Source organism: Centroberyx gerrardi, chromosome 5, assembly GCF_048128805.1.
Source record: "Centroberyx gerrardi isolate f3 chromosome 5, fCenGer3.hap1.cur.20231027, whole genome shotgun sequence".
NCBI lineage: Eukaryota > Metazoa > Chordata > Actinopteri > Beryciformes > Berycidae > Centroberyx > Centroberyx gerrardi.
The window spans coordinates 16473588-16489687 of NC_136001.1; the positions used below are offsets into that span (position 1 = coordinate 16473588).

At 43.8% G+C, this 16100-nt stretch overlaps 1 protein-coding gene across 4 annotated transcripts in view; it reads right to left on the reverse strand.

Annotated features, from left to right (window-relative positions):
• Positions 1-6517: 6517 nt before the first annotated feature.
• Positions 6518-16100, reverse strand: part of pax7a (paired box 7a) — a 45940-nt gene continuing 36357 nt past the window's right edge. For all 4 annotated transcript variants that reach the window (XM_071895290.1, XM_071895288.1, XM_071895289.1 and 1 more), the window contains exons 8-9: positions 7898-8147; positions 6518-6633 (exon numbers count right to left, since the gene is read on the reverse strand). In XM_071895290.1, coding sequence (XP_071751391.1) covers positions 6518-6633; positions 7898-8147 — 366 coding nt within the window. The remainder of the gene's footprint in view (positions 6634-7897; positions 8148-16100) is intronic.

Sequence of the window (16100 nt, forward strand, 5' to 3'; positions counted from 1 at the left end):
TTTCATCTCTGATGATTTTCTCTCTTTTTTATGTATTTCCCCCAGAAGGTGAGATCACAAACCCACAGAAGGCAGAGTGGCATGTTTTAAAGCGATGGACAAAATACAAATATTTGAAAATGTATTTCATGGTAATTATGTCAGGTTTCATGGCCCTGGCACAGTACTGAGGCACAGCCTGGATGCCTTAATTTGTATAGAAATTGTAATCATTTGTTCATTTCAAGGTGAAAATTGCATTTTTTAATTTAAATTGTATCCTGCGTGATAGGCTATTATCTAGAAAAATTGTCTCTGTGTATGGCGGTCTATGCCCTGGCGTCACGCCTGTTTAGAACCCACTTCTCCTGAGAAAGGGCTTATATATGTATCTCCTGACTGAATGCACCCAGCTTGTTCTTCACTTAGGGCCGCCACTGCACTCATTTCCATTTTTGTTATTAATATTAATTAGTTTGAGAGCACAGCTCAGATTTTAAATGTAAATCAAGCTTGGCTTCACAGTGATTTTTATCTCACTCCGATTTCTTAGATTTACAACTTCACTTGGACTTTTTTCTCCCTTCCTTTTTAAACTCCTTTAGGGGAGGTGTGCATTGATGTGTGTGTGGAGTGTGTGTGTGTGTGTGTGTGTGTGTGTGTGTGTGTGTGTGTACGTGCATTTGCAATATTGTGTATAAGTCAAGATAGATCTTAAATTAAGTGTGAGCTACATAACTGAACAAAATGGAATATAGGTGAAGTTAAGATTTTATATTTAACATTTGAGGCACTGATTCTGGCAAATCAGACAGTTTTAAGCTATGACAATACCCTATTTCAGCTTCAGCTTTTTGCTTATACATGGCAGATTAGCTATCTATAATACCTGAGAGGGGTAACCATGAAATTCAAAGTACCTAAAATGTTCTTAAAATAAGATTTTCTCCCTATGCAAAACACACAGTTGAGAAGGAGATATATGCGTACCAAGCTGTGTGTCTGTGTCTGTGTCAGTGGGATCCTTGAGGTGACGAGCACAAAGCTGAGGCTCAGGTACACGGCGTATGCTGGCATAATTACAGGATTTGGAGGATTATTATACTGTAAGTGCTTTCATGGCGACAGCTGGGAGCTTTTTAGTCCCTGTGACACATAATCTCAAAGAATAAAACCAAGACCCCCAGAGCATCTCTTAATCATTTCTTAGCATACCTGCACACGGCTCTGAACTCTCTTTCTGAAGATAGATTTATAAAATTAGAATATAATTATCATATCTTGTATAAATCATTCATGATTACTGACTTTTTCATCTATCTTGTTTTTAAACACAAACATATATATCTTTGAAAAATGTAGAGATTTTTGGCCTGTTTTGCCTTCTAGAGCGAAAGCCCTCAGCGGCTGTTGGTGTTCTACCTTCTCATTCTCCATGGCTTCTCTGGCTCTTCAGCAGCAGGTTATTTATCACAGCGTGGCCAGGTTCAGGGGCCTGGTCCTAAATTAGATCTGAATCAGAGGCTCTATTCCATGGCTCATTCTGAAAGTGAGTATGACCGGGCTGAGGCAGTGACTTCTCTATCACCGCCTCCTGAGCGATAGGGCCTCCTGGTCTCTACAGCGAGGCTCAGGAGTTTCATTTCCATCCCTGTGATCTAAACAAACCCATTACCGCCAGCCATTTATGCACAGGGGCAGTACGCAAGCCCTGGCCCTGAGGACACAGCCCACGGCTAAGCTACCGTGGCGCAGAGCCACCTTCAATGGCCGCATGTCCATATAGAGAGAGGGGAGAGGAGGAACGAAGTGCTCGGGCCTCTGCACTTTATCTAAACCACTCCAGAGAGGCGAGCGGAATCGGCTCTTGTGGGCTCTGTTTATCCTCTGCTCCTGTAGTCAATCAATTAGGGGATCAAAGGAGGAGAAGAGTGAAGTGTCACAAAGCTCTCCCACACACCACTGCCTGAGCTGCCACCTCGTCCGGTCTGAGTGACAGGAGACCGGAGGAAGACAAAACTCCCAGACCTACACCTCAGGAGACAAGCTGGAGCAAAGGGGACAACCATAACACATGCCAAGGTCTAATCTGGACAACCAGAACACAAACTTTTAGAGGAATATGAGGGGTGACACATACCAGGCAGAGAGCCACAAAACAATGCATCTTAAATATGTGAAGAGGATCCACTGTACTGCCACAGTCGCAACCCAGCCGCCTGTTCTGAGTGAGTTCATATAGAAAACAGTTTTTCGCTTTCCACTGGAATTGATTTTCTAATTGACCATATTCCTTCCTCATTGATATGCTTCTCCAGAACCCAAGAACTCTGTTTTATGTGTGGTTTGTAATTAGACACTGAAGAGAATTTCCATTTGCATCAAATTGAACTCAGCCTTGATGATATAATGTGGTGATAATGGTGCAGTTTGTAGCTGATTTGAATCTGTAAATCTAAAAGAAATCCAAAATATTCTGCACCTATTTATACTCTCTGAGCTCTTAAAATTTCAATATTTAACAAAGTATGAAATATGAATGATAGTTACCTCATAATAATGCAGTCTACTCAGAATCACTAAGTTTATTCAGATCAGTATTTACTTTATTTAGCATCAAATTCATCTCCTAATACAATTTGATGTTAATGATGTTAATAATTGTGATTAGTGATGCCTTTAATTAGTTTCATTTAATTGCAAATGAACAGTAAAATATTGGCTATAATTTTGTGGTATATAAAATGTAAATGCCTTTCACACAGTGCAACTTGGCATGATTTGCTGTCATTACGAATTCACCAAGATTATCTATAGATATTTTATTGCTACATTGATTGCAAACATGTCAAAATGTTGTAAATGTGTTTAAAATCAATCAGTATTGAATGAACATACCTACAGCATGTTTTACATACCTCCAACAGTGCTAATGGTAAAAACTGAATGAGCTCAACTATCCTCGCCTGTAATATATAGCGCAGTGGATGCTTCCATGCCACACTGGATAGTTCCTCTGCATTCACACCATACCGCAGAGATTTGCAGACACCATACCAAAGCCTGGCCCCGACCCAACCGGCGGCGGAGTGGAGAGCGTTGCTGGACAGTGGGCAGGATGAATGACTTCCTGCAGCTGCAACCAGACAGATGCTCAGTTTCTCTCTCTGAGTCTGGGACGCCCCAGCTCTCATCACTCCCTAATCGCACACCAGGACAGGAACAGTCACTGGTGGCCCACTGGCTCCAAGAATGTAGCTGAACACACATGGAGGACACACACATACACACGGGCTAGGTGCATATATGTATGCATACATACAGTGTGTGCACACATGCCACACAGAAACACACACAGAAGCACACACACACACACACACACACACACACAATAAGGCTACACATCAACTGAATTCAAATAATGCTACATAATGTCGCTGTTGGGTGAAAACCTCCTAATTCCAATTTTGTGATTTTCATGTTTTAACTTCAACTGAAGGATTACATGTTCCTCTTTTGGTTGAGAAATTTCTACAACTCTTGGGTTTATGAATCCTGTTCAAAACCAATTAGATAAACTCAAAACCACCTGGTCATCAAGCTAAATACGAGGCCGTTTTTCTTTGTTCGTGAAAAGCTGACATTTTGGAGATACAAAGTTTTCACCTGACAACAGTGATATTTATCTGACGTAAAGGCAGTTACAAGGCTAATTGGGATCTCAAAGTATTGAAATGCATGCAGAACAAACCTCACAATAAAAAGGGACAAATGGCAAAATCAGTTTTAGATCTTTAATTGATAACAGTTACGCCAGTGTTACAGTAAACACACCAACAGGCTGAAGGTAGTAAATACCAATACAAGTTTCCCACTACTCTAATACTTCATACAGCAGAATAAATTATACCATGATAATATACACACATGCGGAACAGAAAGGGAATAAAGCAAAGCACAGATGTCAGAAAGCAACTAAACAGGTTAAGGGTCAAACAGAGGGGAGGGGGGCAAGGAGTTGTATGCTTTAAATATCCAAATGTTTATTGAAGTGTTAGAAATGGATTTGATACACTAAAGACGAGTCTAAAATTCTTCCTTTTTAAAATATACACATGAGTGAGGCTTCTAAGCAGAGCAGTCAGAACTGCTTTGATTCAGTGCGGAGTCAGCGTTACTTTGAGTGAGACTTTCTCCTGAAGTCTGTGGAAGTCTTATTGGTCCACAAATCAAATGTGACTCTATTCAGTTTCCCAGAGCAGAAAGGCTGTCTTCACTAGCATCGTCGTCATGCTGAACCCTCGGCAATGTCCCACACTCAGAGGCCCAGAGGTCAGGTGTGTAAGGTCCGCGGTCCAGTCAAGTCTGGTCTGCACTAATGATCAGTCTGTAAGATCAGGTGGTCAAAAACACCCTCAAAATGCTCTGACACATGAAGATGTTTCATCCAGCCACCTTTCAAATATACAATGGTCCAAGAGTCTGTCTCTGTCACCATGCCTTAATAATCCATTGAGCTCAGCTTGATCCTCCTTTATACAATTTTAAATCGAACAATTTAAATGGAATTGATATTTTTCCTAATTTATACAAATTTTCCATTCTTATCTGGGCCCAAAACAGAAACTTTTGGTAAAAAAAAGTAAACCAATAAAATATAATACAACAAAAATAATAGAAAAAAGCCAGTTAAGGAAACTCAAAACATTTACTTCCGCAGATCCCTTGCTTACCTACCACTCAACATTGTTTTGTTTTAGTATAAAACATACTCTTTATAAACAAACAATACACAATCTGCTCCGTCTACTGTACAATTTCCATTTAAAGGCGACTGAGGACCAAATCCTGTCTTGAGATAAGTTTGTGTAACTAACAATTCTGTGTACATCATACACTGATGCCAATGGGAGACACCGAGAATGAAAATCACACACATCTCAAGGAAACAGTTGGCCCTGGATCATGTCAAAAGTCAACTATGAGTGCTACACAAATGTCTCATATTCACTATTCTTTAAAAAATGCTTTTTTTGTACATTTCAGTGAGTGCGTCAAAGCAGAGGATTAGAGGGGGCTCCAGTCCAAACCAGAGAGGGGGCCAATCAGTGCTGTTACCTGTGCCCTTTCACAATTGACTGGATTATATGATTTTTCCAGAGTGCATGTGAATGGCACAGCTTGTGTACTTTTAATCTCATAACAGAAAGGGCTGGAATGCTTATATATTCGTTGACGGTGCCTGTGGAATGTTTCAAAGGAATGCATACTTAGTCTTAACATGGAAACCAACTGAATGTGCCTTCAGAAAATGTGTTAATTACTCTATGAAAATAGAAATCCTGGCTGGTAATGGGAAGGGTCATTGTGAATTAGCTTTGACATTATGTTTGTGCGATTTAATCTGCTTTACTCTGTTTAAGTCACACAGGATTCCCTGGCAGATGGGATTTGGGAGGGGTAGAGGGGGGAATGGAGTCAGCCCTCCTTGGCAAGGTCCATATTTCTAAACAAAATACATTAATTTCCCCAATCCTGTTTTTACAAACAATGCCCCCCTCCCCATGGACCACGGCTAAGGATGGGATGGAGGTTAGGAGGGGAAAGCTATTGGCCGCCAAACCGCTGCTTTAATTCCCTGTAGAATCCCTCCAGCCAGACTTCCCACAGAGTGGCCAAGTTCTTTAGGAATGTCAAGATGAATATGAAAGTGGGAAGGTCAAATCGCTCATGAACATTAGAGCTCAGGGAACAGGCAGAGGAACAGCAGCTTGGAAAACAATCATCCTCTCTGTCTGACTGTGCCGACACACAGACACAGACACGCACACGCACGTGTGTGCACACACACAGACACTCACTCGTCTCAGTCATCCACTGTGTTTTACACACCAACATCTAACAGAGAAAAGAGCTACGAATGGAATCAAAGAACAACATAAATCACGTTAACCATAATCATATAACAGCAACAATAATCTTAACAATATCAAAAAAGAACAAGAATGAGAGTCGTTCAAATGATATTGGCTTTGTTAACTACTATAAACAGCAAGGTCAAAGTACATGTTGTTGATGGCTCTAAATGTGTGCTGGACTGCAGCCATGACAAAGAGGAACCCGGGCCAAGGCGGCCAACCATCCTCGGGTCGTCTGGGGTCCTGTCTGGCCCTCTGTGTGTCTGAGCAGAGCAAATCAGGGTTTGGGGACGGCGGGGGTAGTGACACAAGGAGCGGGCAGAGACGCTTAAGAATGAAAATAGAGGGTAGAGCCGCCTGGTGGTTCACAATGGTGTGAAAAGTTTACTTCCGTTCTCCTAAGAGCCTTGTCACACTCACAGGCGTACTCTTGCACACGCTCTCTGCCTGCTGGGCGCGCGGAGAGGGTACGCGCCTGTGTGCTGATGTCATGGTCGGGCTGCAGTGGGAGCAGCAGAGAGGTGAGCTGAGTCGGAGTCCAGACTTGATGGAGCATGGAGGAGCATTGCGGAGGGTGGCAGAGGGTGGTGGAGAGCGGCACAGGGTGCGTCCCCAAGGGCTCAGTAGGCCTGTCCTGTCTCCACCTGCAGCAGTCCCAGCACAGCGGAGTGGTCTCCCAGTTTCATCCTCCTCTGGGTGGACAAGCTCACGTTCTTAGCCAGGTAGTCTACAGCAGCTGCACGGAAACAAATAGAAAAAAACACATTAGTCTACAAAAGTCACACACGCACACACAGAGACAAACACACACACAGGTGGTAGATTCCTGAGACATATGTCCTATTCACTCTCATTTCATTCCTCTGATTAAGGCTGAAATAAGTTGTGGCAGAAGCGAGTGAGTCAAATGAAAAACAATTCAGAGAGAGAGTGAAAGATAAAAGCCCCTCCCTTGTCCCTTGTCTGAGGTTGGCACACTGCTGGCACAGAGCATGTGCATCCTGGTAAAGTCTCCATGCTGTCACTCAGACGGGTCCCTGTGTGTGTTCTATGTGCCAGTCTTCATTACACTTGGCATCTCTGATTTCATGCCCTCCACACTCCACATGGCCGATCATTTTCATCCTCAGACAGCAGCTCTCTCCTCTCTCCTCCATTCATTACCCATCCACTGTGCTCAATCACCATCTTAATTAACCTCACATCAGCTCACATCCGCACTGCCATCAGTTTCTCACTGCTGACAAAACACTCACACACACACAAACGTGATGGATGGCACACACACTCTCACCAACACATACGATGCACCACAACACGAACACAAACCCCCCCAAAATAACAGCACAATATACCAGATCGCTATTAGAACCAGCATATAAATACAAACAAATGTTGGCTAGCTGGTCGGCTTGTTGGGGAAGTGTGCTTCGTTTTACCTCTCATGAATGGTTGTGACAGCATCAGTCAATTATGCTAATCTAATAAAGCAAACTCTTTCCTGCCCTGAGGGTGTGTGTATGTGTGTGTGTGTGTGTATGTGTGTGTGTGTGTGTGTGTGTGTGAGACAGAGAATAGAGAAAGAGAGAGAGGTGGGCAAGAGGACACTGTGGCCCCTGAGGGTGTGCCGTTGCCTTTGAAGTGGCCCTCTCCTCTTTCCCATCCAAGTGGAGTGGGGTGTGACTAAGCCAGCTCCCAAGGAGGATGGGGGGGTCTTTATCAAGAGCACGTGTCTGCTTCCACCAACCAGGGGGCAAAGGTCAGGGGGCTCTCTTGCCTGGGAGTTGGGTGTCACTTCCTCCAATGCCACCATTAGGCTTCTCAAACTGAATCAACTTAAGAGGAGGACATTAGCCTACGAGCTGGTCTCACTGGGGTTAGGGAAGAGTATAGGGAAAGGGAAAGATGACCAAACACAGAGACACAAATAGACACAATCATACACGGATGCAGCTGAACACACACAAACATATAAAAGGACCTATTCAAGGATTACTCACTCTGTCCGTACTGGCTGTACTGGTAGCCTGCAGTGACGGGGTCCACGCTGTAGCTGGTGGCGCTGTAGGTAGGGGGGCAGTATGATTGGGAGGAAGCCAGGCTGTCCACACTCTTGATGGCGTCAGAGCGCTGGCTGCAGCTGGCTGAGATGGGGTTGGAGCTCTCCAGGCTGCTGTGCAGGGGGGAAATGGAAAAGTCGTGCTGGGTCTGGGAGGGTACGGCGCTGGGGTTGCTCAGGATACTCATCACCTGGGGGGGGAAGGGGGAACGGAGGATGTTAGAAATTTGGAAAATCAAGGATCAAAGCATTGACAGACTTGAAGGAAAGTACTTTTTCTGCGATATAGTGCCATCATAGTACTTCACGGTAAAGATGCCAATAGAAATACACCATTTCAACTTTGAAATAGGGAAAGGAAGAAACTTCCCCATCTCTAAAAAAAAGCAGAGAGCAGGGGGAAGGATACAAGGAGGGTGATGAGGTTAAAAAACGAGAAAGGGAACAAGAGAGACTGTTTCCATTAGCTGGCGCTGCCAGTAAGTGTTCTGCTGTGGGACAGAAGGGTCCCAGGGTGATAATAGACCCACCATCCGTGCCAGACAGCCCCTGTCCCGAAGCCTGAGGCCTGAGCCCGAGCCTACAGCACAACAAGCACCAAGGGAGTCCCTAATCCCTCGCCCCTAGCCTACCCATCTCATGAATAGTAATGGAGTTGGAACTGGTAAATGATCCCCTCAGATCCCCACACAAAGTAGGCTCCACAAACCTTACTGAGGGGCCCGCTGATACTGCAGGTTAGGGCTCGCCTGAATATTACAGTGTGTATATTATTCATAGAGCATAAAAGCATCCAATTCAATATTCTAGATTAATGTAATAGCATGTGACATTTGTCAGAAGAAGGCCTCAAAATATGTTAAAATGGAAGAGATTACCTCTGCTGGTAGTGCAACTTCAGTCTGAAGCACAGCAGCCCAGAACACTGTGCAGAAGTCTGTTTTCTAATGCTATGAGTTTCTTTAAGTGAAAAGGGAAAGTGGAGGCTGTGGGGGTGGTAAAAGGGGAATTGTCCCACACATGCTTCCCTCCTATAGCAGGGAAGCCTCCCTTTCAACATCAGGTTCACGTTGAGATTCGCTATGCTGCACTGGCCTTTGGCCCCTTGGCTGCTAAACCAATTAGCCCATCATGGAGGTGGTTACACAGGGGTGATACACACACAGGCACATACACGCACGCATGCATGCACACACATGCACGCACATGCACGCACACACGCACACACACACACACACACACACACACACACACACACACACAATGTATAAGCACCAAGGCAAAGCAGCGGCAAACAAAACAGTCCACAAAACTCCTGACTGACGCACTAACAATACATAGTCAGGAATATCCCACAGAGGGAAAATTAACCATATTCTGCAAATTAATCATATCTTTAGAAAAGGTCTCCCAGGAAATATGAAGCACTTGAAGCACATCAGAAACATAAAGGCTGGTTAGTCATTTCCACATGTTAATTCTATCAGTATGGAAACCCCCACCGTCCCCTCCACATATGCAGACAAAGCATGTGACATGTATCCATAAGAGGGAGATTCATGACTTTCTTCATGCTGGACACATGTGATGCTCTCTTCCATATGGAGCCGAGCTGCAGACTCTGAGGAGGATGAGGCGAAAATGTCCTGATGGTTTGTGATGGCCATGCTGGGGGAAAGTGAAGGGGGAGCTTGTAAAGTGTCCAGAGAGAGACAGCTGGAGGGCATGAGTCCATTTTAGTCATTGGTTAATTGAAGCTTGATTACATCGCTTCCTTATGAAATAGAGTAGCCAACAATTGGCCCAATTATTATTCATGCTCATAAAAGTTCTTCAAAAGAAAATGACTTCTTATCGTTGACATTGCTGCAGTTTTCTTATTTTAGACAATGAGGATGAGTTGGCCTTTTCAGAATGGAGCGCTGTCGTCTGTGAGCTGTGTCTTTCTGACGTCCTTCCAAACAGAAGACTCTGTGTTGATGATTTCAGTTTTGCTAGAGGGGAAAAGGTAAGCTCTTCCAGTGTAGTCAGGTTCTTATTAGCTATGTATCAGAAATATTCTAGTGTGTTCACACAGCTAAATAAAAATCAATGCCCTTTCACCATCCCATCCTCCCTATCTGATGAAAGTGCAGATAGGGGTAATGCGATCTTTCAGGACAGAGTTGGAGTGACTTTGGCATCTCAACACGACTCAAAGTGGTCTCACATGTTCTTCCTCGCATATCTATTTTATATTATCCATAGGTCATTTTCCAAGACTGTTGTTTTGATGTAGAACAAAGTCCCTTCAATTCACATTGAGAAGCTATATGATACTCAATCACATAAGATCATAAAAACCAACGGAAAAACCAACTGGGTGCCTGAACATTTTTCTATTGCTACACAATATGTAAAATAAACCTTTATAGCTATTAAATCCAACACAAACTCTAATATTCCTGCTGAAGGCACCGATTCAAACTCCTTATCTGAGAACTCCCTGCCAGTCAAGTTATTGTCAGAATGGAATAAAAAAGCTATTTTTATCTATAAAATGCGCACAGCTTGATATACATTAAAGGATTATGGTTTTGGATTGACAAGGATATTTGCCAATGCGATATTTGATGGAGTTTCACTGAATGGGGTCCTATGCAGCGGAAGGCAATTCAAATTTTGAATTATATATCTCAGTACCCACACAGATGCATTAAACAACAGTCTAAAGGTGTTTGAATTACCATAAAATTTTAGAGATGAGCAAAAATCCCAGAAACACCAATACTTTCCTTTAACATACTCTTTACACCTTTGCAGAGAAGGCCTCCATCAAACCTCTTCCTCCCCTACTTCTATCCTTCCCTCTCTCCTTCCCTCTCTCCCTCCCTCTCCTGCCCTCCCTCTTTCCTTGCATACAGCGTCCTCAGCAGCCCAGAGTTCGTTTGTTGTTTGACTTTGTGTGAGTGCTGGTTTGGGAGATAATGTGAGCCAGGACCTAGTTTAAAGGACAATGCTCCAGGGCGTTCCCTGCCTCTCTCTCCCCCCTTCCCCTCTCCTACTCCTTTTTCCTCTCCCTCTCTACAGATAGATTACTTTATAAATAATAATAAAAAAGTAATTAATTCTCTCAACTTCTGAGCCCTCTAGCCTGCGGCGAAGTAAATGGAGAAGTGTAAATTGATACAATGTGCATCCTTTCAGATAAATAAATAGCGCATTTGAGACACAAAAAGAGGCTCTTTCATACCTCGCTAATTTCCTCAACAGTCAAATTACTTTTTTTTTTGTCTGTGTGAATGTTTGACGAGTTGTTCTTTGTTGGATTTCCTTCCAGAATAAAACATCATGACTCCTACAGAGCTGAGAGAAGTACAGTGAATGAGACTATAAAAAATTATAAAAATCCCAGTGCTTAAAAATAAAATAAATATTTGTTTGATGTACTGCAATGCATTATGATTTACACACACTTTCAACGGCTTACCATCTACATCAAATATATTATGCAATATTGCAATAACATTCAAAAGTTTTCATAGTTAGCAGTATGGACTGAATGTGCTTGTATTCCATGAATCACGAAGATCATATCACCTCATTGCAACTGCTTGGCCCCATTCAAGCACCTGGCCAGAACAACTGGGAACTTAGGCTCTTGTGTTAGATTAAAACAATACAAATTCACAAGTGTAAAGAGAGGAAATGGAGCAGTGAAAATATGAGAGCCTATAGAACGAGGGAGAGGGGGGCAGAGGAGAGAAGAAAAAGTGATATAGAGTGAGTGAGAGGAGAGTGGAGGCTTTGGGAAGTACAAAGACTCCTGTAGGACTGCGTTGGCCTGAGGGCTAGCCTGCCTGGAGAGCTGATAGGAGCCCCTTCTGTTCCATTCCCGGCGCCAGCGCCAACACACCCCACTCCACAAATACTCTTAATCTGCGCAAGACTGGATTAGTTCCTCTGTCACCGATAGCTCCCCGTTCTGCCCAAATCAAATGCCCCCAAGATGTACCTTTAAGTTAGGCAGAGGTCACCAGGGCAGACAGGGAAAAATGAGCACTCCAAATGTCTGTAAGTTATCTGAGTGGTGCAGAATAGCATCTTGCACCTTAGCAGATCTGCCTGGCTGATACTCGCTTCAGCAGAGATGATTAAAGATCCACAGTGATGACACTGAATTTCAGATCAATATTTGAAGGCCAGTCCTGAGGGCGTGATTACAGGAAGAGAATCTAGTGTTTAATTCTCTAACCCAGGACTCGAGCAGATCCAGTGTCTGGAAACTGTCTGACTTTGACAACAGCCAAAATAGGAAACATGGATTATTTTAAAATATATGGAGAAAAAAAATCTATAAGATAATTTCTTTTATAACTATGTTAAAGAATGGACTCCAAACTTTACATTTCAATAATTTCACAAATATTGCCATAAATAGCTGACTGAAAAAAATAAAATCGGATGAAATAATCAAACATAAATAAACTGAAACAAAACAAAAATGAGGGAAGAAAATAATAATAAAAAAAAAAGATCAGGGACTTTCCCTTCCAAGTCAGTAGACTCCTGCTCCCAGAACGTCCAACCCTTCCCCCATCCCTCACATGAGAAGGCCGGCCCAGCGGGCAGTAAGGCCCCTCATCTGAGCAGACAAAATGACTATTTAAAAATAACAGTGATTGCATAAATTGAATTAAAGCGTTTTGGTCACGGTGGAGGTGGCGCGCGGGGCGGCGTGGGGCCACAGCAGACAGCCGGGTTGGTGGCAGGCAGCAGATGACGGGCCCCGGCCTGCGTGTCACTGCGTTAATTGGCCGCGGCACGTTAATAAAAACTGAAGTGTCTTCCACCAGCGCCATAGGATGAGGAGACAGAGGCAGAGTGAGAGGTAGAATGGGAGGATGGGTGGGGGGTTGAGAGAAATAGGCCTTTGAAGAATGTGGTGTGTATGGGAGGAGGAGGGGGGGGGGTTGCTAATTGTGTTCAATTAAGTGCCTGATTGGCACTGACAGAATCTGGGCATTGACAAGCCAGGCACAGATGAGGACGATTAGTGGGCATTGGAACAAGCTGTCACTCCTCACAACATGTTAGCCATCCTGCGTCTGTCTCCTCTCCCTCTGCTCTATGAAAAGGGCAACGATTCATAAAACCATTCATGCATACTAAAACAAGCGGAAATGGAACAGAATTCATATTTACTTTAGGGCTGTCCGCACCCCTTCTATCTCCACTTGGACAAGAATCATTTTCATTACAGAATTAGTAGCTTGTGACCTCTCCATACTTCTCCTCTTGCTAACCCTAGTGTTCAAGGGAGCACAGCTGCTCCCTCCCTCCTAAACATCCCACAGTATAGGCTATAAACTGGGCCCCGCACTAACCAGAGGTTAATATGCCGTCTATTGGGCTGCAATTGGAGAACGTGTGGGGAGCAATCCTCTATTCTCTGCTAGCGATATGCTTGAGTAACTATGGGATGGATTCAGCCACTGGGAACAAGAGAGGCCCCTCCAACACACACACGCATGCACACACACGCACACACACACACACAGGCTTCAACTCTCCGCACCTTGCACCGACGCCTCCTCTAAATTAAACGGCAGATTTTCTGATTCCAGGAGAGTGGTTTCAGTGAGGCAGGGCCTGCGTGTGTGAGGGAGCTGCTCCACAAGGAAAGCGAGGCGGATTGGGGAGTGAAGGAATAAGGGGGAGGAGGAGGGGAGGGGTGGGGGTTGTTTGCTAAAAACAGCAGGGGCCAGGCCTAGTGAAAAATGTCAGGTCAAATTGTTCTTGACAGTGTTAATATCTGCACCTCATAGCCATAATTACATGTAAATAAATAGTGAAATAGCTCTCAGCTGGAGACTGAGAGGGGAGAGCTGCTGCATGAGACAACCAGCTGAGGACCCAACCACCTCCCATATTCTCATTTTGCTGTCAGACAGAGAGAAAGGAAGCAGGAGAGAGAGAGGCGTGTTATGAACCATGCTGGTAATACTTACCATGTTTGAATACTAGGAACTTGTATTTCTAGCCACACGCGGCTACCGTTTTACAAAGACTATAAGAAAGCTGTGTTTGTTGGATCAACTTCGCAAAGGCGTCATAATTGGAATTGGAGTGAAGGAGAGGAAAGGGGGGAGTGAGATGGGACCAAGAGACATGCAGGGCCAACGAGGGACATGGAGAAAGAGATAGAGGGAGGGGGACAGAATGAGAAAAAAAAGTGAGTGAGAATGAGAGTCAGAGAGAGTATTAATCACAGCTATGCACCTGTCAGAGTGGCATCTGGAACTAACAGGAACCACATGCAGCTAGACAACATCCCAAACCTCCGGCTAGCAGGGCAGGTTCACAGAAGCCCAGCCCTCCTTTTTCCCCACCGGCCCATAACCCCCTGACCTCTGACCCCTGACTCCACAGAGATAGGTCACACAGCTTATGTCCCACACACACTTCACCTGCCTAAACAGCCGGCTACTACAAGTGGAGTGGAAGATTGCAACTAGAATTTTCTATTATTATTATTATTTATTATTATTATTATTATTATTATTATTATTATTATTATTATTATTATTATTATTCAATAGAGCACACCCTTAAATCGTATGTGCATAAGGCCCGAAATCTCTGCAATGGAAACTTGAGCATGTGACACAGTGTATGTCTGTGTGTAATTGGTATTTAAGATAGGATCGATGTCTGTGCCTATACTTTAATAAAAGCAATACCACTCTCCACCTTATAGGCATTTCAACTGCGTGGGACACACAGCATGTGAATCAGTCTCAGTCATTTTCTACTTAAATCCCCATCTTCTAGGATTTACTGAAATTCATATTGGCTGCCACTGCAAGATAAATGTAAATCACATTCCCTTATATTTACTATTTATCAGGATGCAGCAGCTCACTTTCAGCAGGAAATATCTCTCACCCGCACACAAACACCCTTGCATTTAAATAGCATTTTTATTGTCCGCCATAGCCTTTCATCTGGGCGTAGGGAGAAGAGCTGCCTCTCCAGGGGAGAGAGTTGGAGCAAGAGAGAAAGATGGGGAAAGAGAGGGAGAGAGAGAGAGAGAGAGAGAGAGAGAGAGCAAAGCACTATTGGCAAGGCATCATGGGATGACAAAAAGCCAAATAGAGGGGAGGAAGGTTGGTAGGTGAAAAATAGATTATGAATACATGAAGCTCCGTCCAAAAATATTTTGGAACGAACAGAAAATGGCTTCACTTGGCTGCTCCAGAGACCTAAAAGATGGAGTGAGCAACAAATGGTCCAGGTATACAGATGGCTAGAAAGCTACAGTATATCTCAGTCACTAGCGAATGGTTGACTATGGTCAGCTCCAAAACATTACCAATGACCATGACGCGCTGTGTGTGTGGCACTGTTTGATTCTGCAAAATGTCAGAAGCATGGAGTTTAGACTGACAAACAAGACACTATTAGTCATGTTGCACTCCACAATATCTATATATGCATAAGTCTATGCAGACAGCGGAAACAAACCAAGATGTATTATCGTACAGTAGAAGAAGCCCAACGCAACAAGAGGACCAAATTCTGTGCATGTGTGAATTTTGGGTGTCACAGACGGCACATCTTTCCTCAGAGTTCAAAAGTGTTGCAAAACAACAGCAAACACTAATAATCTGTGCAAAAACAGTATAGCCAGTGGATATGATTTACAGTCCCTGGATTTTCTTGGCAGCTGCCAACAGCAGGTCTCTTTTTTCTGAAAGCCTCTTACATCTTTTTTTATACTTGCCAAATTGAAACAGTATTTGTTTTAATGGGAGTTCTAATTAACCAGTATGTATTCCCCCTCTTGCTCTGCGAGTGGCTGAGCTATGAATGCAGGCTATGTGCTCATCCCCTTTGATTTGTTGTCAGTGGAGCTTGCCAGCTGACACGGTGCCCGGTGAGAGGCTTAATGCCCAAGTTTTAATAATGTGGGGGACTACATGAATCTCCCCCTCTCATTGGTATTCAGGTGCAGAATGTCTTGTTAGAAGTCAGGGAGGGAGGCGGAATGAAGCCAGAGCTCCAGATTGTTCCGTACATTTTCCCCTCTCCATTTTTTTTGGCAACGGCAGAGCTTGCTTCTTAAATATAATTCATCCCGTTTTTAAAAGAAGCGTCTGCGC